Here is a 23,471-nt window from a genome sequence, read left to right on the forward strand (position 1 = left end):
TGGAGTTGGGATCCAGGGCTGGCTTCCTCCACAATCCTGTATTCTATAATAAAACTTTGAGGAGTCCAAGAATTCGAAACTCAAACTTGGCCATTCCAGAAATTATAGAAGTATGTTCATTACAATGGGAAGAAAGAACATATTTTAAAAAATGGTTTCTTGCTTAAATTTTTACTGTTAAATAATTAGACATCTGTACTTGGGCTTCCATTTATAGGCTTGCTGTGGGCCTCACAAATTTGAAAGGGACGACTATGATTCGTTGACATTTGTAGCTTTTGTGTGAATGTGGCCAATTGATCTATTTTCTTCTCTCTCTCTCTCTTTTTTTTTTTGTTTTTTGAGGCAGGGTCTCCCTTTGTAGCCCAGGATGGCCTCAAACTGGAGGTGATCCTCCTGCCTCAGCCTTCCAAGTGCTGGGATTACAGGCGTATGCCACTATGCCCAGCTCTTCTCTTTTTAAAAATTAACATTATTATTATTATTATTATTAATATTTGTAATATTTTGGCACTGGGGATTGAACCCAGGTCCTTGTGCTTGCGAGGCAGGCGGCAGAACCACTGAGCCTCCCCAGCCCTAATTAGAACTGACATTATTTTAAAAATATTTTTTTGTTACTAAGCCACGATGCTTTAAAAATTTGTTGAATACTTTGGTGTGTTTCTCTGTTTACACACACCTAAGTTTTCTTAGGTCTCTAGTAGAGGAATTTGAATACTTCCCTTAAGTTGTATGGTGCCAGATTGTTTTTCATTGTGTTTGCTGACTTAGACTCCCACAAGATATGAACATTACCTTGCTTCATATTCTTGCCAAGTGATATTGTGGGCCTTTAATAAGTTGTGTCAATACAAAGAATATGAAACTGAATCTCGATGTTATCTTAGTTCTTCATATATGGGTTTCTAGGACTTTAGGTTATATAGTACTCCGTTTTTAAGTTCAACTTACTTGATGCTTATTTTCATTTTACTCTTTTGGTTATCTTAGTGCCCAATTTATTTTTGTATGTAATAGCCTTTATTTCCTTTCCTTTCCTTTTTGCCATTTTAAGCTATAGCTAAAATAATTTTAAAGTGTAAAATTCTGTGTCAATAAGCATATTCATGATGTGCCACTATCACCACTATCAAATTGCAGAACATTTTCATCGCCCCAAAAAGAATCTTGGCATCCATTGGCAATCCCTCTTCTTTCTCTCCTTTCTCTAACCCCTAGCAACCCCTAATCTACTTTCAGTTTCTATTCATTTGCCTATGTTGAACATTTTCCATAAATGAAGTTATGGAGTATTTGGCCCTTTGGATCTATTCCTTCACTAACTATAATGTTTTCAAGGTCTGCATTTTTCTTGTGCATTGTCACTGTGTGTGTATTTATGCAGGAGAGGTTTACCTGGAAAGGAAGATTCTTGTGTTACTAATTTGTCTTCTGTCCATGGAGTCACACTGTCGGGCTGGTGGCCTCAAGGACATGCTATACTGTGCAGCCTCATGACAGAAGGGGGAGCACTGCGTGAGAATCATTTGGGAATTTCTATTTTTGTTCCAGATTTGCTTCATTTATTTAGCTTCAGGTTGATCAAATTTAAGTTGAGTGTCTACAGTGTTCCTTGAAGTATTCAGTGACAGAATGGATACTTACAGAACCTTAAGGGCATCATGGTAAATTTTTTGAAAGGCACATTATGGAGGGTATATAATGCCCGCATTTATATTTTAGGAATATTTCTATTGATGAATTATTAATTTTAATGTTGAGTTTTATTATATTAAACAATGTGTACTTAATAGGAAAATAAAATATCAATAAAATAAAATACTAAATTTTTAGAGCCAGGGATGTGACTCAGTGGTGCCGCACCTGTCTGGCAAACACAAGGTCCTGAGTTCGATCCCTAGTACCAGAAAAAATAAATTAAAAGTTTAATATGTAATGAGTGTTTAGACCAAACATTAACATTTTCAACATCAACTTACAAAGTCTAAAAAACGACAGAGCTGGAGATTTAGCTCAGTGATTCCGCCGCCTGCCTCGCTAAGTGCAAGGAATGGAGTTCGATCTCTGGTACCAAAAAGAAAAAAAAAAACAATAGCAGAAATAAATTCTTATGTGAACTACAATGCAAATACAAACAAAACTCTACCATAGAAATGATCTTTGCTTCAATGATCACACCTAGGCAGTCTTCACACATGGTAACAGCATGTACTATACACAAGTCTTGCTTACACTGACAGCACATGTGCTTAGCTATCATTTCCTATTTTTGCAGGTCATACTCATCACCTCTCTTGTCTTCCTGTTTTGTCAGGGGCTTCCTATTATATTGTACAATGTGCACTTACCAGGAAAATGAAATATTAATAAAATATCAAATGTGTTTAGAATAAATACCAATATTTTCTATATAACTGTTTACTTGCTTAGAAAATCTTTAAAAAAAGAGCAGAAATAAATTCCTATGTGAAATACAGTGAAAATACAAACAAGACTTTACCTTAGAAATAATCTTTACTTGAATTTTCTTCACTCTTCACACATGAAAATAGCATGTTCCATATCCAAGGGTCGCTTACACTTGACAGCACATGTGTTTTGTTCTCCTCTCTTCTTTGGTAGGACATACTTGACATCTTGCTGGTCTTCCTCTTAGGTGGGTCTTGTGATGTTTCACCTGTCTGTTCACTGGTTTGTTCTGAATTCTTTTGCAGATTTCTTTGGGCAGTTATGTACTGTTCTTCCTCTGTCATAATTGATCATTTATCAATTCCAATCCCAATCTTGTAAGAAAATTTCTGTGATATTTTATGTTTGCTTTTTTTTTTTTTTTTGGTAACCTATGAAACTATATGCCCTGACATGTTTAGGGTAGGGTAAGACACAATCATTGGCCAAAACTTTAGGTTTTGGGTGACACCATAGTTGTTGCATAGCTCATTAACAACATTTACTCTGTCTTTCATTTTCTTGTAAAATGTGACCGTTTCTGGCTTCATTTGTGTTGAGGATTCACTATTAATCTTTTTTTTTTTGTTTTTTTTTTGAGACAGGGTCTTACTATGTAGTCCAGGCTAGCTGACTTTGAACTCATAGGATCCTTTTGCCTCAACCTCCTGAATGCTGGCATTACAGGTGTCTGCCATCATGCCTGGCCTCGCTATCAATCTTATCATACTGTAACATTGGCAGTATTAATATTACTTTGTTTTTCTTCACCACAGAGGAGGCCAATGTTATGTCTTTCTGAAATCCAGAGATTGTACTATACATTTCTCTATTGTGAACTTGCAACACTTTTTCAGGAATGTTGACTGTTCTTTGAAATAGTTCCTGTGCTGGTCAACTGTTTTTTGTTTTGTTTTGTTTTGTTTTGCAAGTGTAACATCAATGGGTAGCTTGTGAACCAATTGTTAAATATGACATTTGGGTTACTTTTTGAAATAGGTGCAACAAGTCTGTTTGTGACATCATGTGGTTTATTCCTGCACAAATAAAGACCTGGTGGCTGAGTTCCAGGATAAAGTTTTATTTATGTATTTATTTTCAGGATAACATTTTAAATTTCAGGTGTAAAATGTTTTCACATCTACCAGTGCATATATTTTTATACCATATCTGGAAAGTTTATTTGGCATATATTGTTGAAAACTTCAAGGATGAACTGATGCAAGTTGTTAGTCAATCATCATGTGTTCAGATGCAGTATAAATTGCTTGAGGATTCAAAGTAAAGCTTGCAAAAAAAAAAAAGAGTGACTAGCAGCCAGATTGTCAGTTTTTTCTTTTTTGGTGGGTCTTTTTGTCATTAAAATGCAGGCAATTTTGAAGGAAACCAAATCTCTTAAGTGTCATTATTGTTCTAAAACTCTCAACTGTCACATCTGTTACTTCTCTATAAACCCTTTAGATTCTGATGATTAGAATGATAAAAGTCCTGCTAGAAGGCTTTTAGTTCAGATAGTGAGGTGTCACGATAAATATATCTTTGAGTATTACTATTGATGTATATAGAATGTTTTGCTTGCATTTCATTATTAGTGTATTTCAAAACATCTTGAAGCATATCGTCCATTACAAACAATTTCCAACACTGACTTGCAGTGTTGGCATTCTGGACAATAGGTTTCACCCCTGGCAAGAACTTAATAATGTTTTCTTTTTTTTTTTTTCCCTAGTAACATTTTTTGACCTAGTTCTAATGATGGATCATTCATATGTGTGTGACCATTTTGTAGCATTTTGACTAGGCAAATATTCACTTACATTGCTGTTTTGTTCCTCATCTGAATACAGAATCTTCATTCTGTAGCTTCTCTGTCATATCTTTCTCCATCTCACTATTGTAATTTGTTTGGCTTTACATGATCCAAGTCATGAATAGCTGCATCTCTCTATGACTGACTTTCACCCTCCTCCCAAAATTGTAAAGGCAGATTTTCACATGATATTGTATTGAATTGGGTAATTCTACAAGAAAAATGGAAAGAAAATGTGTAATAAAAAATAACTACACAAAAATGTAACATGGCACTTAAAGTGTGCAAAACTCATCCGCTGACACATTGACACGCATGCACACACCTTGCTGTTTTTCGTGGCAGGTGGGTGAACACAAAGATTGCTTCCTGAATTCCCCCAGTGTGGCTACTAAGAAGCACCGGTGGCTTCTGTTATGCTAATGTACATATTTTCATTAGAAAAGTATGGCATGGTAGTGTGCTACCACTCACTGATAATGCCCCTCCTGACAAACCCTAACCCTAACCCTAACCCCAAGTAGTGGCAACTCATGTTTTTTACAGCTATGTACAGTCATCTCTCCGGAATCCATACACGGTTGCACAGAGGGACACATGTTTCTAGTGGACACTCACAGCAACTGACAGCAAAATGCCTTCTAATTTTTACATAACAAAGAGATAAGAAAAATGTTTAAAACAAGTATAGATTTGACTTCCTTCCATGAAATGGTTCTAATTTGCTTACTGACCATGTTCATTTTCAAACAGGAACCTGTGATCTTTACTTACAGGCTGCTTTGGAATAAACTTGGTCCAGTGATGGGTATTTGCGAAGGGTGTAAAAAATTCTAGGAAGGCCTATGATTTCAGGGGCCCCATGAAAAATTGGAAATCAGTTTAATCAGGTTGGAGTACTGAGCTAAAGTGGTGTTAAGGAAAGGGAATTGAGACCCGTTTTATGATATTTTATTTTCTGGCCAGAGAATTTAGACTAACTCATGGCACCAGATTATGCCTCACTTTTGCCAGGAGAGAACATTTTGAGCATGAACGTGCATTGCTGTTTCCTTGCGGGTATTTGTTCTAAGACTCCCTCATGCTCAAATCTCTTATACAAAATTGTCTAGTATTAGTATATAATCTATGCATATCCTCCCCATACACTGTAAATTATCTCTAGATCACAGGTGGCACCCAGTACAATGCAAATGCTGTGTAAATAGTTGTTATACTATATTGCTCAGGAAATAATGACAAAAAAGTCTGTACTTGTTCAGTACATATGTAACTTTTTTACAGTATTTTCTACTTGTTCTGGGTTGAATTTATGGTCATGAAACCTACCAATACAGAGGGCCTAATATGTATACATTTATTTTTAAATCATATGGTGTACAACTCGATTTGTATATTATTTATTAACTTTTATTTTTAAAAACAAAATCAACATATGCATGATAAAATGACTTCTATATATCCATTTAAAGTGTACAGTGTAATTAGTCACGACAAAAGGTTATACCCAGAGAACCAAGACCAGTGATAATTAAAAGATTCAGAACATTTTCGTCAGCCTTGAAAATTTTCTTGTACTCCTTCTTTTTGTCGTTGTTTGTTTTTTGTTTTTTTTTAGAGACAGGGTCTCACTATGTTCAGACTACTCTGGAGTGTAGCCCATGCTGGTCTCGAACTCACAGCGATCCTCCTGCCTCAGCCCCCTGAGTGCTGGGATTACCGGCGTGCGCTACCACGCCCGGCTCTTGTACTCCTTAATTAACCAGTTAATTTGCACTCCTCCAACCCCATCACCTCTGGAAGTTATTTTCTGCTGTTTTAGATTTAAAAATATAGAGTTGTAGCATTTTTTTCACCACATCCTGGACTGTTTTGGTCAGAATCTGTTGTGTAAATTCTTAGCTGTGGAATTGTACTTCTCAAACTTCTTTGTACCTCTGAATCTCATTGAAAAGCTTACTGAAATGCAGATTCCTGAGCCATGCATCCAAAGTTCTAGTTCTAGAACCTGCCTTTTAACTTCTGCGGAAAGATTCTTTTTGAGGGGTCCAAAGCACACTTTCAAAAAGAAACAGAAGCTATAAATGCAGTTGCTGGCACATTGCAGAGTGTTTTATGTGGCTACTGAGCTAGGGGGAGGAAAAGAGAAATTAAATGAATTCTTTAGTGCTGGGTGAACAAAAGATGAAAAAGTATTGCTTTCTTAAAATTTTCAAATGACAAGTCTTTTGCCTTTTGTGTGACATAGCCAGAAGACAGAATGCTTTGACATTCTAGCCATCCATCCACAATATTTATTAGGCATATACTTTATGTTGCAAGGTTCATTCTTCCAGGGGTGCCTTCCTCTCCCTCTAAGGAATCCTCAAATATAGCAATTTTTTTTTTTTTGGTATGGGGAATTTGAACTCAGGACCTTGCACTTTCGAGGCAGGTGCGGTGCCACTGAGCTAAATCCCCAGTCCACGTGTCCTCAAATATTGTTAAGTAGTTTAATCTTTCATCTTTCTCTCTAGTTCATCTTAGTTTTCTTTTTTTTTTTTTTTTTTTTTTTTTTTTTTTTTGAGACATTTATGTTGGGAAATACAGGCGGGGAGGAGGCTCGTGTGACCTACTTTCTGTAATCCAAATTTTGGCAGTTCTGCCATCACTTCCTGTCCTTTACTCTCTTCCCTTCCTGTGCTTTTTCTTAGTACCGATGCGGATTTAGACCCATGCTTCTCACATTTTGCTGTACATTGGAATCACTTGGGAAACCTTGAAAACAAAACAAAACAGCAGTGCTACTTCACTCCTTGTCCTAGACATTCTGATGTCATTGGAGCATACACTGGACAGCGAGGTTTTTGTTTGTGTTTTGGACAGGGAGACTTTTGTTTTGTTTTGTTTTTTGAGACAGGGTCTCACTACGTAGTTGAGACTGACCTGGAACTCACTATGTAGCCCAGGCTGGTCTCGAACTCACAGCGGTCCTCCTGGACCGGGAGACTTTTAAAAGCCAGTAGGAGACTGCAGTGGGCAACAAAGTTTGCCTCTGGCGTCAGGAAAATGTCAAAAGGAGGGCTGTCTGCAACAACAGAGATGATGTTTGGTGGCACCATGCTGTTTGTCCCGCTCTTGATACAACTGTGTGATAAGTATGCGTGCTGGGCCGCTCACCAGCCTGCTCCTCTTCCGATGTGGATGAGCAGTCTTTTTGCCCTTTACAGCGTCGCAGCAACTTGGTTTATTCCCTTCTTTCGGCTGACGTCTGCAGACATCTGCAGCTTCCGGCTCTGCCATTCTTTGTGCCTAATGTGTTCCAGGAAAAGCCAACCTGTTCTTTCAACACCACTTTTTCTGTCCCCCAACATCGACTGTTACCCTGCTCACTGTTCTCTCTCTGTCCACCCTGGGAGTTCCAGGTTCAGCGAACCATTCCACCCTCTGTAACAAGGCAATTTAAGTTTGAACATCAAATATAAGAGAAAAGGAGTCTGGCTTTCAAATAATACTTCATTAGGGTTGTTTTCAATCGTTAACATTTTACTCTTTATATCAGTGCTCTCTAGATTTTTCTCTCTCACACATCCTAGTTCCTTTTCTACCGAACTTATATTATGGTGAGCTGTTTCTTGTTTTCTATACAGATCACTGTCTCTGTTTTTATCACCCCCGTGAAGTGTCAGCAAAAAGGGGCCAAGAGGGGGCAGAGAAAAGAAGGGAAGGAGTATTTCAATACAAATTACTGTCAGAAAAAAAGAGACTCCCATCCAGTTACCTTCTTTTTGCTCTCATGCCAAACTGGCCATGTGTTTACTAGTATGTGCATGTTTACTGGTGTGTGAAACGCAAGAGCTCAGAAACCTAACCCAGAATTGAGTGTGACAAGCCCAACCTGTGATTATCAGCCCTGCCCACACATTAGGATCACCTGGGTCCACTGCACACAAATTAAGCCAATCTCTAGGGGTGTGGCTGGGTTCAGATATTTTTAAACCATCTCCAGTTGATTAGTATTTGTTGCTGGGGATGAGAATCAGCGTTCAGGATGGCTGTTTAAGCCACACCTAGGGTGCGGGAAAGAACTCACTGCCTGGGTTAAATAACATTTTGTTCTGTGGCTGGAAAGGAAAAGTGAAAATGTCATTTGCTTCTAGGCATTTGGCCCCAAAATTCTGCAAGACAATTCTGCCTCTTTCAAGGCCATCTTTGCTCCTCTTTTGAAGTTACCGTTTCCTATCCTGACTCACCAGTTTGCTTGAAGTTTATCTGCTCCCACACAGACGGCACTCTGCAAATGTTTGCCTTGTCCCGGGCATCAGTGGTTTGTAGGTTAGCTCTCTTTATGGGCTGGGAGGTGGAGCGTTTCTGTGGCTGTAAGCAAACTCCTGCAGGACTTATTGTTTTCTTGGGGACACACAGTACAAAGCTGGAAGGTGGCCTTGAACCAGACGCTCTTAGTTAGTGTGTTCCCAGGAAAGCACCCGCCAGGTCGTCTGGGCGCGCATTAGAAATGCAAATTCTTGGCCCCCATATGCAGACCTGCTGATTCTGAAACTCTGGGATGGGGCCCTGCCTTAGGTGTCCCTAGATAATTCTGGTGCATATTAAAAGCTCAAGAATCACCTGGCTAGTGCAGGTTCTTGCTTTGATAGAAATGTAAATTAAAACAGCAGAAATCTACAGAAGGAAAAAGCTTTACTATAATTGGAAAGTTGGAGGGAAGAGAGCAGAAGACTCCAGTTTAGGCAGATAGAGGGGGCACACTGTGGTATAGGGGCTCAGACTGCCCACCCACATAGTCAGCAGGCCAGGATTTAAGGGTTAGCTGACGGGTCTGGTGTCTTAGCTCTGGAATCAGTTTGGCTGAGGAAATGGTATCTGCCTGTGGGAGTCTCAGTAAGGTGAAGCTGCAGGCTTCTGGATGTAGCCGAATGCCCCTCTAAACCTCTTATCTGGGTGTCCTGTCTTGAAGGGAGATGAGATCCTGTATAATCAGGGATAATCAGTCTTCTTTTGCCAACTTTTAGACAGAAATTCCCTAAACGATTAACATGTCTGTATACAGAGCTAAGCAGAGATTTGACCTAAAATTTACAATAACAAAGGATAGAAAATGAAAGTAAAACTTTGCTCTGCTTTTAGTTATTTATTGGGCATTTGTAAGCCCAAGTGAAGTCATGATTTATAGTAAAAGTGGCTTTTAAACCCTTGATCATCCCAGGAAAAAACACAAATCATGTTTTTTTTGTTTGTTTGTTTTTGTTTTTGTTTTGTACCAGGGATCAAACTCGGGACCTTGTGCTTGCAAGGCAGGCGGTGGAAACACTGAGCTAAATCCCTGGACCCACAAATCATGTTTTTAATGAGCTGCAGGCAAGGACCCAGGCTTCTGCCTGTTTTCCCGCATTGCCTACTGGGATCCTATGTTATTGTCAGGAAAAGCCAAGTCTAACATGGTGAGATCTCAGGTTACTTTATATAGAGATTGACTGGGTCTTTCAAGGAATAGCCTTTCTTTCCTTTGAGGTTGTTGATTGTACAAATAAAGTGGCCTGTGCATACCTGCTTTGGAGAGAAGGAGGTTCCTAAATGTACATGGCAACTCCCTTTAGTTTGTTTTGAGACCTTGTTTTCCCAACCCCTCACCAATGGTCTGAACTTTGTATGGGCCCTGGGCTTTACCAGCTTGCATAGAAGGTGTTACATTCTCTTGAGCTAAAGTTCAAAACCACAAGCTTTTTGGATATTACTTACAGGTAATGATTAAGAAATCAAGTGGGGGGGATCACATCTTCTTTGCTTTTTTTTTTCTCATTGAGTTTATTGGTACTTTTAGGTGAACAGTAAGTTACATTCATCATTGGGATCTTGTACTTTTATATAACAGGTCTTGGTTCTCATCTTTTCCCTTTATCCCTGCCCTCCCTTCACCCCTCCTCCCTTCCCTATTTACAAGACTTTTTTTCCATTTTTTCGTTTTCTCATATTTTTTCTTTTCCCTTATTTCCTTTCCCTATCCTTCCCATTTCCCCTTTGCTTTTGAAGTAGCCCCCAGTCACTGGTCTTTAGTTTGCTAATGGCTTTCTGTTTAACTTCTGACTGGAAGTTCTGGGGTGGGGGCTAGTAATTTGCATTTCTGAGACCTGACCACACATACTTTGAGAAGCCCTAGTTTAGAAAGCCCCAGGAGGCCTAACATTCATCTTGTTTCCGATTGTGAGTTTATCCGTCCATATTAGGCACCTGAGCTGGGACAAGATAATCTGGAGAAAGTGAGAAGGAAGCTTCCGCTGCAGTTTACCTGGATTAATACTCACACAGGACATTTGTTTACCTACTGACTATCCCAAGACCACACCAAGGTGTACATTCGTGCTACAATCTGTAAAAACTCATCATAAATACATTAGATAAAAACTCAGTGATATTCTTTTTTGATACAAAACAAACACGTTTGGGACACCAAATGAGTAGGAAGGAAGTGCAAAAGATCTGCAAAAGAAAAACTTATTGAAAAAGGGAGAAATATTAGCATATCAGAGAAAAGTGCGTTACGAAATGGAAAGAGAAGAAAGACATCTCCTTAATGTTAACTGTCCATAACACAACAATAATAGAACTTGAAAGAAGAAACAAAAATTTAAAAAATCCAATAGTGGTAAATGATTATAATAATTTTATGGATGGTGTTGATGTAGAGGCACAGCGATGCTCAACAGCTAGGTCACACACCAAGAGGTTCGACAGGAAGGCAGGTCAGGGAGAAAGGAGAGAGGGAAGAAGAAGAAAATAATAAAGAAAGGAAGGTCCTTTTATTGTTTTGGGGCTGTGCTATTGCTTATTTATGAGGAGTGGGCTACTTCTAACCTTTCACAGGCCCGGTTGCCTTTTATGGGTTCAGTCCTGCAGAAATTTAGGTTTAACTCCTTCGGACTGCTGTGGCCTTGGGGGGAGGGAAATTAAAGATAAGAGCATGAGGTCATTTTAGAAGGCAAGAAGAACCAGGAGAATACAGCCTGTGATGGCGACGGTGTCAGGTCCCTAACAGTTGACAGAGTTGACTAACATCTAATGATCTATGTAACAGGATTACATAGACTGTAATCAAAAAGCAAGGGAAGGAATATTATTTTAAAGTATTTATGCACCTCTGGACCAAACAATATAGAACTCACTTGTTATTTATTCAAAAGGAGGGGATTCAAAAAGTCATTTACAGTTTAGATTAGGTCAAATAGGCCAAATAATTGAAAAATATTCAATTCAGGATAGTGAAACGCCAGACAGCACATCCATCATCAACATCTTTGCCATTGCATTCAGTGACTAGACATTTTGTTGAAATTATACCACCCACAGGAAAAAAAGCAAAGTTCAACATGACAGTGTAAAGTGTGTTTTTCAAAGACAATAGTGCAAAAAGAATTTGGGAAGAGACCAAATACTACTGTCCAGATTGCAGTGTTGTGTTGTGTATTGAATGCCTTAAAATATGTCATACATGGAAAAATTATTAAGTTAATTTTCATTTTTATATTTCCTGTTATACAAATTAGTGAAAATATGCAATTTTTGGCCCTCCTGTATTTAAATAATTAGACTGGTAAGTGCTTACTTCTGCCAATATCCTCCACTCGTTTTTATCAGACCTTTATTAGCTGGTCTCTATGTTGCTCATCACAAATACTTTCTATCGTTACCGTGTTTCTTTGCTGCATTCGTTATATGATTTATGCCCCTTTGCAGTGCTTCTACTCTGTTGTCAGTTTTCCATGCAATAACGAGGAACAGTGTCTTTGATAATCCAGAATGCCTTTTGTTTTAATCTTTATGATTTGGGAGAGTTTTGGAGTAGTTTTCCAGATTAGGTTTTTTCTTATTTTTTGAGATCTGGATTCAGTGAACAGATCTTCTTCCTCTTATCTGAGTTTCATTGAATTTTCATTTTATTGGGCCTCAGTTTCCCCAAGTAGGAATATTGTGACTGCTGAATGAACAGTTGTGAAGTTCAAAATCTGTCTTTGCGACTGATCAGTGTGCTGAAATTAGGATGGAGAGGATGATTCTAAGAAGCAGTTGAGGGGAGGTGTGCAGAATGGGGTTTCAGGGCCAGGCCAAGTATAGATAGAGGCAGACCTCACAGTTTGAGCAACGTGAGCACCATAGGTTGTGGAGGAGTAAGTAGTTTGCCTGAGGGCTGAGATGAGAAATGAGAAGTTAAACCAGGCTGTCATATATGCAGCAAGGACCAGGCCAGCACAGCTCCTCTGGACATGACTACTTTGGTTGGGCTTGGAGAAGCCTTGGTGCTTGGAGTTCCCAGCGGCGATATATCTATTAAGTCACCGGGCTGCCATTCGTGATTTAGCAGAAGGGCGGACCCGAGGGACCTTGGAAGTGACACGCCCCTCACCATCGACTATCCTGCATTTCCTGTGATCTGCAGAGGTGCTTTTGGCTTTGCTCCAAGCCCAGGATGTGTGCACCTGAGCAAAGAGAAAGCAAAGATTGCTTATTCCTTCCGATTACAGCTGTCAGACATCTCAGAGCTGAGGGTAGTAGCTGTGCATGTGCAGCATTTCATTTTCAGAACAACATGAACAAGAACAACGCAGTGATCCCTCATGGGGAATATGGGTCATACATATCTGGTCAAACTGTAGTGGGAAGAATTTCTGCTTTGGGTTAACCCTGGAGAGGATAACTAGAGGGTCTTTCTCATTGCAAGAGTCTTCAGGTTCCCTCTCTCTGGGGCTGGGGGATGAGTGATAGCTGGCCTTACCCCCACTGCTGAGGATTGCGGATGGTGGGGACTGGTAGGAGCAGTTATCTGAAACCACAGAGCAGAACTCAAAAGGCAGCAGAGCTAAGACCAGTCTTATCAAGGAGTCCAGAGACACTTCAAAGCCAAGGTCCCTGGCGGAGAAAGCTGGGAGGGGGCTGGCCTGGGAGAATGGCTAGGACAGAGGTTGTCCCGAAGCTGGAGTAGCAGCCCTTGACTTCTCTTAAGAGATACTTCTGCTAACTTTGAAGGCACATCCACAGGGTTTCAGATACATTTTACAGGCAGCAACATTTGTATAGGTGACTTTTAAAGATTAATTCTTAGAGAATAACTTTTGCCAAGAAGTTTATATTTTTGCAAAATCACTAGTTTCAATAAAATCATTTTGCACTTCTGTATTCCAAACAACTGAAATATAATACTGGCAACAGATAATATTTTGTATTTGGGAAGTGAATGCCAACTATTAAAAGGTTAATTTTATATACATATATATATACATATATATATATAATTTTTTTTTTTTTTTTTTTTTTTTAAACTCAGGTCCTTGTGCTTGCAAGGCAGGCGGTGGAACTGCTGAGCTAAATAGCTAAATCCCTGGCCCTAAAAGGTTAATTTTAATTGAAAATAAGATAAAACAAGGCTTGAATAAATGGGAAGAAGCAGAAGATTTAACATGGTTAGGATGATCCATACTTAATGTGCAATATAATTTGTGGAGTTCACAGAAATAAGATTACCATTATGCTACTTTGTGGAAATTAACAATCTATAATAATATATATATATATTTTTTGGTACTGGGAATCAAACTCAGGACCTTGAGCTTGTGAGGCAGGAGGTGGAACTATGGAGTTAAATCTCTGGCCCTCTAATAAGATTTTTATGGATAAAATCATAGTTAAGCACACTAAAGAGTTTTTGGAAAAGGTATAAGCCAAGATATCGTAAATTACTCTGTTACTGTTTAAAACATGACATAAAGAACATTTAAATCATATGGTGTTGGATTTAAAAGAGTTTGCTAAAAGAACATAGTAGGGATTCCAGTAGTTGTGAACTTGGCAAAAGGTTAGTGTACAATAGTCTAGAAAAACAAAATAATAAGAAAAAAGTCATATTTAATAGTTGTTATTAAGAAAGATATAAAACATTTATGTCCCCTTCTAGGGCTGGGGATTTAGCTCAGTGGTTCTGCAGCCTACCTTGTAAGTGCAAGGTCCTGAGTTTGATTCCCAGTACCAAAAAAACAAAAACAAAAACAAACACCTATGTCTTCCTTCTGACATCATTTGTCATAGTACGAAGTTTTAAAGAATTAGTCTTGAAAATAACTTTTTTTTTTTTTGTACTGGGGATCAAACTTGGGTCCTTGTGTGGCGGGCAGCAGCACCACTGAGCTAAATCCCTGGCCCTTGAAAATAACTCTTGTAATGGGGATCAAACGCAGGTCCCTGTGCTTGCGAGGCAGTCGTCAGAACCACTGAGCTAAATCCCTGGCCTGAAAATAACTCTTGAAGTGAGACAAAATGGTATAGTTATCTAGCTGTCAAGGATGGATTAATTTTGCATATGTTAAACAGTACCTAAATTGTAAGGCCCTGAACATATAAATATTCAATAATAACAAACTTGATCAATTCTTGATTAAAAAATCAAAAAATATAAAATTATTTGTAATAAAGAAGGCTGATAAAGATTAATATTTTAAAAAACATAATTAAAAATCTGTAGATCAGTACCTTTCTCCATTAGATGAACTGTTACTTTGTACTTTGTGTTTATTTGTATGTTTTCAGATGAGTCTTGCTACATAGTTCAAGCTCACCTTTAACTAATTTTGTAGCCACAGGCTGGCCTCAAACTCATGGCGATCCTTCCAACTCAGCTCACCACCATGCCTGGTTAGATAAATACTAAAAGGATATGAACAAATAGTAGTATATATTTTTTAAAAAAGGTAAGGCCAACATTGGGGAATATTTCCTTCTTCCTAATAATAGAAGCATGAACTAATAAAAGCATGTTTATTTTATAGCTACTAAAGTAACAAAAGTGACGAAAGTTAATGTTAATGTGCTGGTGGAGAAATAGACACACTCCCAGATTGCCGGTATGTGCAGTAGATCAGAATGAAACACAGGTTGCCAAGAGAATTATTGTGTCCGCTGAAGCAATATTCCCAAGGGAATAAATCTCAAGAAAATAATGTAAAAAGAGAAAGGTTACTGTACAAAGATCACTGTAGGGGCTGGGGATTTAGCTCAGTAGTTCGCTGGCCTGCCTTGCAAGCGCAAGGACCCAAGTTCAATCCCCGGTACCAAAAAAAAAAAAGCAAAACAAAGATCACTGTAGCCACAGTGTTTATGTAGTGAAAAACCTAGCCATTCGTCTGTCTGCCAATTTGTCAGTGACTGTGCAACTACAACAAATTAATACGCCATCTTATTATTTACTATTAAATCCAAGAACTTTGGTGATATCATATGTAGGGTATATCAATTAAAAAGTAGAGTGATTTGTGCTATGTTGATATTGATAACAGAACTATGAGGATTTCTCAAACTAAATCAGTGCTCACACTTCAAAGTGATAAATCAAGTATTTGGTCACTATATATGGTTTCCATTGTGGAAAACTCAAATTTATAAAAAAAATCGATTAGTCCATGTTTGCAGTACATAATGATCACATTCATCATGGAGAGTTGACACATGGACTTTTTTGGTACCGGGGATCAAATTTGGGACCTTGTGCTTGCGAGGCAGGCGACGGAACCACTGAGCTAAATCCCCAGCCTGTGACACATCTTAATGCTTTTTACCCCCTCTCCCACAAAGTTCAAATAACATAAAAGAATTCCATAATCATAGAAAGTTCTGTTGGACAGTATTGACCTAAGTCTTTAATGTCCTAAAATGGAGGAGGCTTTCCATTTATTTCTGTAGCTTGGATTTGCAGTTAAGAGCTTGCTTCCATTCCTTTATAGTCACAAGGGTACAGGTATACACTGATATAAAACTCAGAGAAAATATGGTGTTGAATAATTTTGTGTAATTAAAATGTTAGGTAAAGGGAATTGTCTTATTGCCTTTAATTTCTCAATAGGCAATCATTTCTCAGACTTCGGGAAACAGTGTTCAAAGAAGTATTATAATAGGGCCGGGGATTTAGCTCAGTGATTCCACTGCCTGCCTGGAAAGCAAAAGGACCTGCGTTCAATCCCTGGTACCAAAGGAAATATTACAATAATTAAGGTCAATTGTGTGTGTATATATGTGTATAATTTGTGAAGAAAATACATCCTCTTGATCTATGTACTTTTTAAATGCATCTCTTTTTCCCTTTTCTGTGCTTTATCTTTTTTTTTTTTTTGTCATTTATTTATTTATTTTGGCATATCTTAGGCCTGGCCCAGGAGAGTGCTCATTTACCATGTCAGTCAGAAATGCATCTATCTATTTCTTTATTTATTTTGGTACCAGGATTTGCACTTGGGACCTTGTGCTTGCAAGGCAGATGGCAGAACCATTGAGCTAAATCCCTGGCCTAAAAATGTGTCTTTTAAAATTTTATTCTGTGGGCTAGATGTGGTGGTGCACACCTGAAATCCCAGCACTCAGGAGTCTGAGGCAAAAGAACCACCGTGAATTTGAGGCCAGCCTCGGTTACATAGTGAAATCAAGGCCAGCTTGAACTATGTAGTGAGACCCCGTCTTAAAATAAAACAAAACAAAATTGTATCCTTTGAGTAAGCCCAGCATGTATGAGCTACCAAGGGATACAGGCATTGATCTTTGCTAAGTGAACATTTTATGGATGATTTCATTTTCCTCTGTGAAGTGGAAACATGACAATGGTCATATTTTCTTCTAGGAATTTATGCAAATATTCTCATGAGGTTCTCTCAGAAAAAAATTTCCAAGTCCTGAAAAATCATGAACTCTCTGGACTAAACCAAGAGCAACTAGCTGTACTGCTCCTCCAAAGTGACCCATTTTTTATGCCTGAGGTAAGTGTTATGATTCCTCCATTTACACAGCACAGTCACCATCATGGGTGGTGTTGTATCATTGGTGTGTTTGTGTAGGAGCAGAGAAAACAACCTCAAGCCAACAGCAGTGTTCTGCAGTTGGTGGTCAGGGCTGTTGCTGCGTGCTATAAAAGATTCCAGCAGTTTCCCTCCTACTTGAGGATAGATAAGAATTTAAATCTGGATGCCTCTACTGCTAGGCTGCTAGGAAGCCCCTGGGTGGGCAAGAGTGACCTCAAGACATGAAAGTTGTAAGACTAATTGATGGTTTACATCAGGGTGGCCTCTTGGAAGGGATGGCCTTTGAAGCTTGACAGGTGGTAGGGAAGACCAGGGTATGGGCTCAGCTGTTTTCTTTTTTTTCTTTTTTTTTTTTTTTTTTTTTTTTTTTTTTTTTTTGGTACCAGGGATCTCGCTCAGGACCTTGCACTTGCGAGGCAGGTGGTGGAACCACTGAGCTAAATCCCCGGCCCTGGGCTCAGCTGTTTTAACAGACTCTCGCACCTCACCCCTACAGTGTAGCGAAATAAATTATACTTTTATTTTCCTATACCACTGGATAGGCTAGATGAGGAGTCAGTAGTCTAGCTCACAGGCCTGCCACCTGTTTTTATAGATGAAGGTTCGTGGAACGCAGCCACGCCTATTTGTTTATGTACTGTCTATGACTCCTTTTACACTAGGACAAGTTGGGTAGTTGCAACAGAGACAGAATGACCTGAAAAGCCTAGAATATGTACTCTGCATTCCTTCACAGAATAATGTGTCAACTCGTGGTCTTATCTTGGTGTGGGTGAGCAGGCAGCTGAATCATCCAGGCACTTGGGTCAATAGGTCAGATCTGTTATTTTCAAAATGTGGCTTCCATGGCACAGTGGCACCAAGCCTGCCTGGCAAATGCAAGATCCTGAGTTTGATCTCTGATTGTGCAAAAAAAAAAAAGAAAGAAAGAAAAAAAAAGAAATGTGGCTTTCATCTTCAGATACCAAGGTGATCTCATTTGTCAACATTTTCTAGCCAAACTGATTCGAGTATAAAGAGGAAGTAAGGAGAAGACAAACTATTTCCCTTTTTTTTTTTTTTTTTTGGTACAGGGCATTGAACTCAGGTCCTTGCACTTGTGAAGCAGGCAGCAGAACCACTGAGCTAAATCCCCTTTCCTACCATTTCCTTTTTTAAAAAAAGTTGCGCTTATATTGTTTATAGCACATCTGCTCATGTTTCATTGGCTGTAGCTTTTCACGTGGTCATGCTTGGGAAGGCTGGGAAATGGAGTTTCTGGTTGGGTGACTATATGTCTTTCTAAAACCTGGAAACTTCTGTTACTAGAAGAAAAATCAGGAGCCAGGGATTTAGCTCAGTGTCACCAGGCCTGCCTTATATGTAAGAGGTCCTGAGTTCAATCCCCAGTACCCCCCCAAAAAAAACCCAAAACAAAATCGGAACAATGGTGAATAAGTCTCATCTAGATAGGCATAGAGACTTACAATCAGAGGATGCGGTTTAAAGTATAAATCTAAAGCTGGGCGTGGTGGTGCACTCCTGTAAGCCCAGCACTCGGGAGGCTGAGGCAGGAGGATCGCTGTGAGTTCGAGATCAGCCTGGCCTACATAGTGAGTTCCAGGTCAGTCTCAATTACATAGTGAGACCCTGTCTTACAAAACCAAAACAAATAAACAAAAAAGTATAAATCCAGTCTGAGAAAAACTCTTGAATGTGAAGATGTTAGCCTCATACTGAAAGAAAGACAGAGGGATTATCCCAGATGAAGTGGCGGGGAGGGATGGTGTCTTAGTTACTTTTCTCTCGTTGCTGAGACAAAATATCTGACATCCAAAGATAAAGGGGAAAAGGTTTATTTAGTCCACAGTTTGTTGCACTTCAGTCCATAATTGGCTCCGAGGCTATGGTGGCTTGGCAGAGGGGCATTGCAGAGGAGACACACAGTTCAAGGGAAGCAGAAGACAGCAACAGCAAGCAAGCAAGGAACTTCAACATTGTTTTTCTTACCCTTTTATCTTATCCAGACTACTAGGGCAGGTAACACTCACACTCTTAGTCCTAGTGCCCTTGAGCCTAGCATTGTACCATGAATCAGTTCCAGCATCATGTACTCTAGATCCAGACACCTCTGAAAAAGCCTCACCTATGAACGCATGAGGCTTTGGGGGGACATCTAGATATGAGGCATAACAGATGGGGATAATGTGAGTAAATCTAGAATTGAAATTCCACACACGTGCGCGCGCGCGTGCACACACACACATTTTTTGTTTTGGTTTTTTTTTTTGTTTTGTTTTGTTTTGTTTTTTGAGACAGGGTCTCACTATGTAGTTGAGACTGACCTGGAACTCAGTGTGTAGTCCAGGCTCGTCTCGAACTCATAGCGATCCTCCTGCCTCAGCCTCCCAATTGCTGGGATTACAGGTGTGAGCCACCACACCCGGCCCACACACATATATTTTTGAGACAGGGTCTCACTGTGTTTTTCAGGCTGGTCTTAAACTCACTATGTAGCCCTACCTGGCCTCAAATTTGCAGTGATCCTCCTGCATCAGCCTCTTGAGTGCTGACCTGGCTGTCAGGCTGAAATTTAGATGCTTATTTATTTATTTGTACTGGGGATCAAATTCAGGACCTTGCACTGGTGAGGCAGCCGTGGTGAAACTGAACTACATCCCCAGCTATCAGATGCCCTTTTATACATGACAAGATAGCTGCTTGTGACTTCTTGTGGGTTAGACACTTTTTTATTCTGAACTCAGTGTGTTTCTCTAACCACTTAAAAGACCTGTGACATGAGGTGATTTTGAGTTGGCCACTTTAGGAGAGATGTGAATACAAGGTACTCTGTAGGAATTCTGGGAGGGACTTACTTTATTTCTTCTCAAGTCTATATATTCCTGTAGTTCTCTCTCCAGGAAACCAAGGTTTAGAAGTCTTGTTCGGGGGTATGTGGTGCCAGTGTAGTCCCCCTATCTTCCAACATGTGGAAAATGCCTTACACACCAACCATATGAAAGGAAGGTCTCATTTACAGACAGCAGCATCTTTTCCTTTTCCTTTTGTGAGAGGGAAAGACTCGCTATGACACTCGTGATGACTTGTGGCTCGCCTTTCATGTGGCATCAACTGGAGCCTTTAAAAAGTCACTCATTGGGTCTGATTGCTTCAGAAGCACCAAGGACTCCTCATGTGGGGACGTACACTTACCCAGTTATCAGAGTATCTGGGAGCAGCAGCTGTTCCCTTCTCTGCAGAGGAGCTTGGGAACAGGAATTAAGAGAAAATGGTATTTCCTTGGGGGTTCCACAGAGCCCGTTGATGGAAGCACTGAGAAGGTCCCTTAGGAACCTTCTCATCTAATGTTTATCAAACAGAGAGGAAGCAATGTCACCCAGGGTTCCACCCATGTTTAACAGGTTGAGTTGGCTGCTTCTCCCTGGAAGCTTCTTTGTAGTTTATAACAGAATTTCCACTTAGCACTGGTCAGGGTGAAGATCCCCAGCTGGGAGACTTGCTGTTTCCTGAGCTAGGGGTGTGAGGAGCTGAGTAATGTAGTTAGCATTAGTTGGTATCATCAGCATCAGTTTCTGTCTGGAAATGCTGAGCAAGGGGTCTTTAGAGGAGTATTTACCTTGCGGGGTGGACAGAATGTCTTCCTGACACCTTAGCGGGGCTTGAGCGATCAACCAGATTTCAGGTAGTTGAGGAAGACTTGGTTCAGGTTGGTTCTCCAAGAAGGGAAGAATTATTTTTGCAGATTAGCATTGTTGTTTGGGTGACTTGGATTTTAATTAGCAGAGGTGATAGAGGAGAGAGGAGCTAAGTTACATGCAAGGAGTGTAGAGAAACAGCTCTGAATAGGGGGAGGGTAGACAGAGGCTTGAGAGGGCTACAGGGGAATGTTCTCAGTCCTCCCAGCTCTCCCTTTAACCACCTTGGATGAGGCATTGAGCCCTTCCTGCATCACTGTATTTGTTGTTTTGCATTCTTTCAATTAAGATTTAGAAATGACTGCCAGCCTGAGATGCTGGGTTAAGTGCTAAAGGCAGCAGTGGACAAGACATACTTCCTACCGTTAAAAAAACCCGAAACTTGAAAAAGTCACACCTTTTCACTCAGACTTGACCTGTGATTTATGGCGAATCTATGGCACGTGTGCTGCGGTGGGATGTTTGTACCATTGAAAGCTTTAAGAGGTTTGCCATCACCGACCTGTAAGAACATGAAAACATTAGGCAAACTTGTATGTCAAGTTGTAAAAATAGAATGTGCTCATTAAAGGAAGAAATTGCTTCATTTTTTAGCTGAATCGAGGCAGGCACTATCTTGCTTTGACAGTAGCATTAGTTTTTTTTTTTTTTTCTTTTTTGGTGCCAGGGATTGAGCGTGGGTCCTTGCACTTGCGAGGCAGGCAGCAGAACCACTGAACTAAATCCCTGGCCCTAGCATTAGTATTAACCAAAGGATCATTTGTGAAGTTGTGGATTATTTTCCAGGACACCGGTCCTCAAATTTGAGCACACATCAAAATACGTTGGAGGGGACTGGGGATTTAGCTCAGCGGTTTGGTGGCCTGCCTTGCAAGCACAAAGACCCGAGTTCAATCCCTGGTACCCAAAACAAAACAAAACAAAACAAAACAAAAAAACGTTGGAGGGCTGGGCATAGTGGCGCACGCCTGTAATCCCAGCACTCGGGAGGCTGAGGCAGGAGGATCGCTGTGAGTTTGAGACCAGCCTGGGCTACATAGTCAGACTCAACTACATAGTGAGACCCTGTCTCCAAAAAACAAAAACAACAAACAAACAAACAAAAAGTACATTGGAGGATTGTTAAAGCACAGATTCAGGGCTCCACTGCTGTTGCTTTTGGAGTCTAAAAAGTGACCCACTGGTGCTGACAGTACTTGATTTTGGGACCACACTTCGAGAACCAGTGGTCTAAAGTCTAGAATCTGGTGGTAGACTGCACAGCGATTTTATCTACTTGAATCTGGCTTAGAAGCTATCTTATGTAGCTAAGTCGTTGTTTCTGGAATTTGGATTTGCACCCCCCCACCGAGATTGAACTCAAGACTTTGCACTTTCCAGGCAGGTGTGACACCACTGAGCTAAATCCCTGGCCCTGGATTTATGTCTTTACCACATAGACACATCATGGGAACCATGCTGATCTGGTCTATAGAGTGCCTTTGAAGATAACTTCCAAATGTTTTTATCTTTAAAATGCCTGAAGCTCAGTTTTTTTACTGTCATATTGGTGTCCTCATTTATGGTTTGAAGATGTATGCCGCACCTTATTTCTCTCACGGCACCATTGCAGATTGTGTTAGTCTGCTTCACCATGTGTTCAGGTGAACCAGCCAAATGCTTTCCTCCTGTGAGAACAGAGGAAACAGAAACAGAGTAGATCCCTTGATCCCCAATGCTTCTAGGCCCTCCGACTTTAGAAAAAGCATCTTTTAGTTCTGCATCCTGTAGTTGGTCCACAGTGGCAGTATTCCACCTTTCAGAAGGGACTGTATCTCTGTGGAGCTAGATATATGGATACATCTATTTAAATAAAATAGATCATTTGAGAAACTCCACATTCTGCTTAGCGGAGATCAAATTTTGAATCCCCAAACAGTTGCCCATAAGACACACCTTTTAATTGCAAACTAAGTTGATATCAAAACTAGACGATCCTTTTTGTATGCCTTTATAATGTAGAGCTCATCTTGCGTCCTGTTTGTGGCTGGCAATTCTCCCCAGTTCACCACTGTCTTTTATTTAGTGTGTAGACCTCTCTCAAATAAATCATCAATTGAGTGCATTTTATCAAAGATTCTGGAATACACTTTTTTCCCTTTGTATATTTGTTTGCTATAGAAACTTTTGTGTACTTAAACCTTCTTTAATGAGTGTGTGGCAGCAACAGGGAGATGTTTCCTTCTCCGCTTACTGTTTTTCTCTTCTGTAGATATGCAAAAGTTACAAAGGAGAGGGTCGAAAACAGATCTGTAACCAGCAGCCGCCATGTGAAAGACTCCACATCTGCGAACACTTCACTCGGGGGAACTGTAGTTACCCCAACTGCCTCAGATCCCACAACCTGATGGACAGAAAGGTGCTGGCCATCATGAGAGATCACGGGCTGAGCTCAGCCGTGGTCCAGAACATCCAGGACATCTGCAACAACAAGCACATGCGGAGGAACCCTCCCGGGTCCAAAAGTAAGTGCTTCTGCTTTTTAACTGCGCGCGTTGTTTTTTGTTTTTAATTTAAATTCATTAAGTTTATTGGTACATTTCAGGTGTGGGTTCCTGGGTGGGTTCCGGGCCCGTGACGCTCTGGACTGGGTTTAGTGGGGCGCGGGGTGGGCGGCGCGGAGACTTCCGGGGAGCGGCAGGTGAGGCC

General features: G+C 40.1%; 1 protein-coding gene across 2 annotated transcripts in view; it reads left to right on the forward strand.

The window, feature by feature from the left end:
- Nucleotides 1–23,471, forward strand: part of Zc3hav1 (zinc finger CCCH-type containing, antiviral 1) — a 76,045-nt gene that overhangs the window by 13,597 nt on the left and 38,977 nt on the right. For both annotated transcript variants that reach the window (XM_010631690.3, XM_033764508.1), the window contains 2 exons: nucleotides 16,911–17,046; nucleotides 23,035–23,287. In XM_010631690.3, the coding sequence (XP_010629992.1) occupies nucleotides 16,911–17,046; nucleotides 23,035–23,287 (389 nt within the window). The remainder of the gene's footprint in view (nucleotides 1–16,910; nucleotides 17,047–23,034; nucleotides 23,288–23,471) is intronic.

Source organism: Fukomys damarensis, unplaced genomic scaffold (genome assembly GCF_012274545.1).
Source record: "Fukomys damarensis isolate Sample0158 unplaced genomic scaffold, DMR_v1.0_HiC HiC_scaffold_16, whole genome shotgun sequence".
NCBI classification, from domain to species: domain Eukaryota; kingdom Metazoa; phylum Chordata; class Mammalia; order Rodentia; family Bathyergidae; genus Fukomys; species Fukomys damarensis.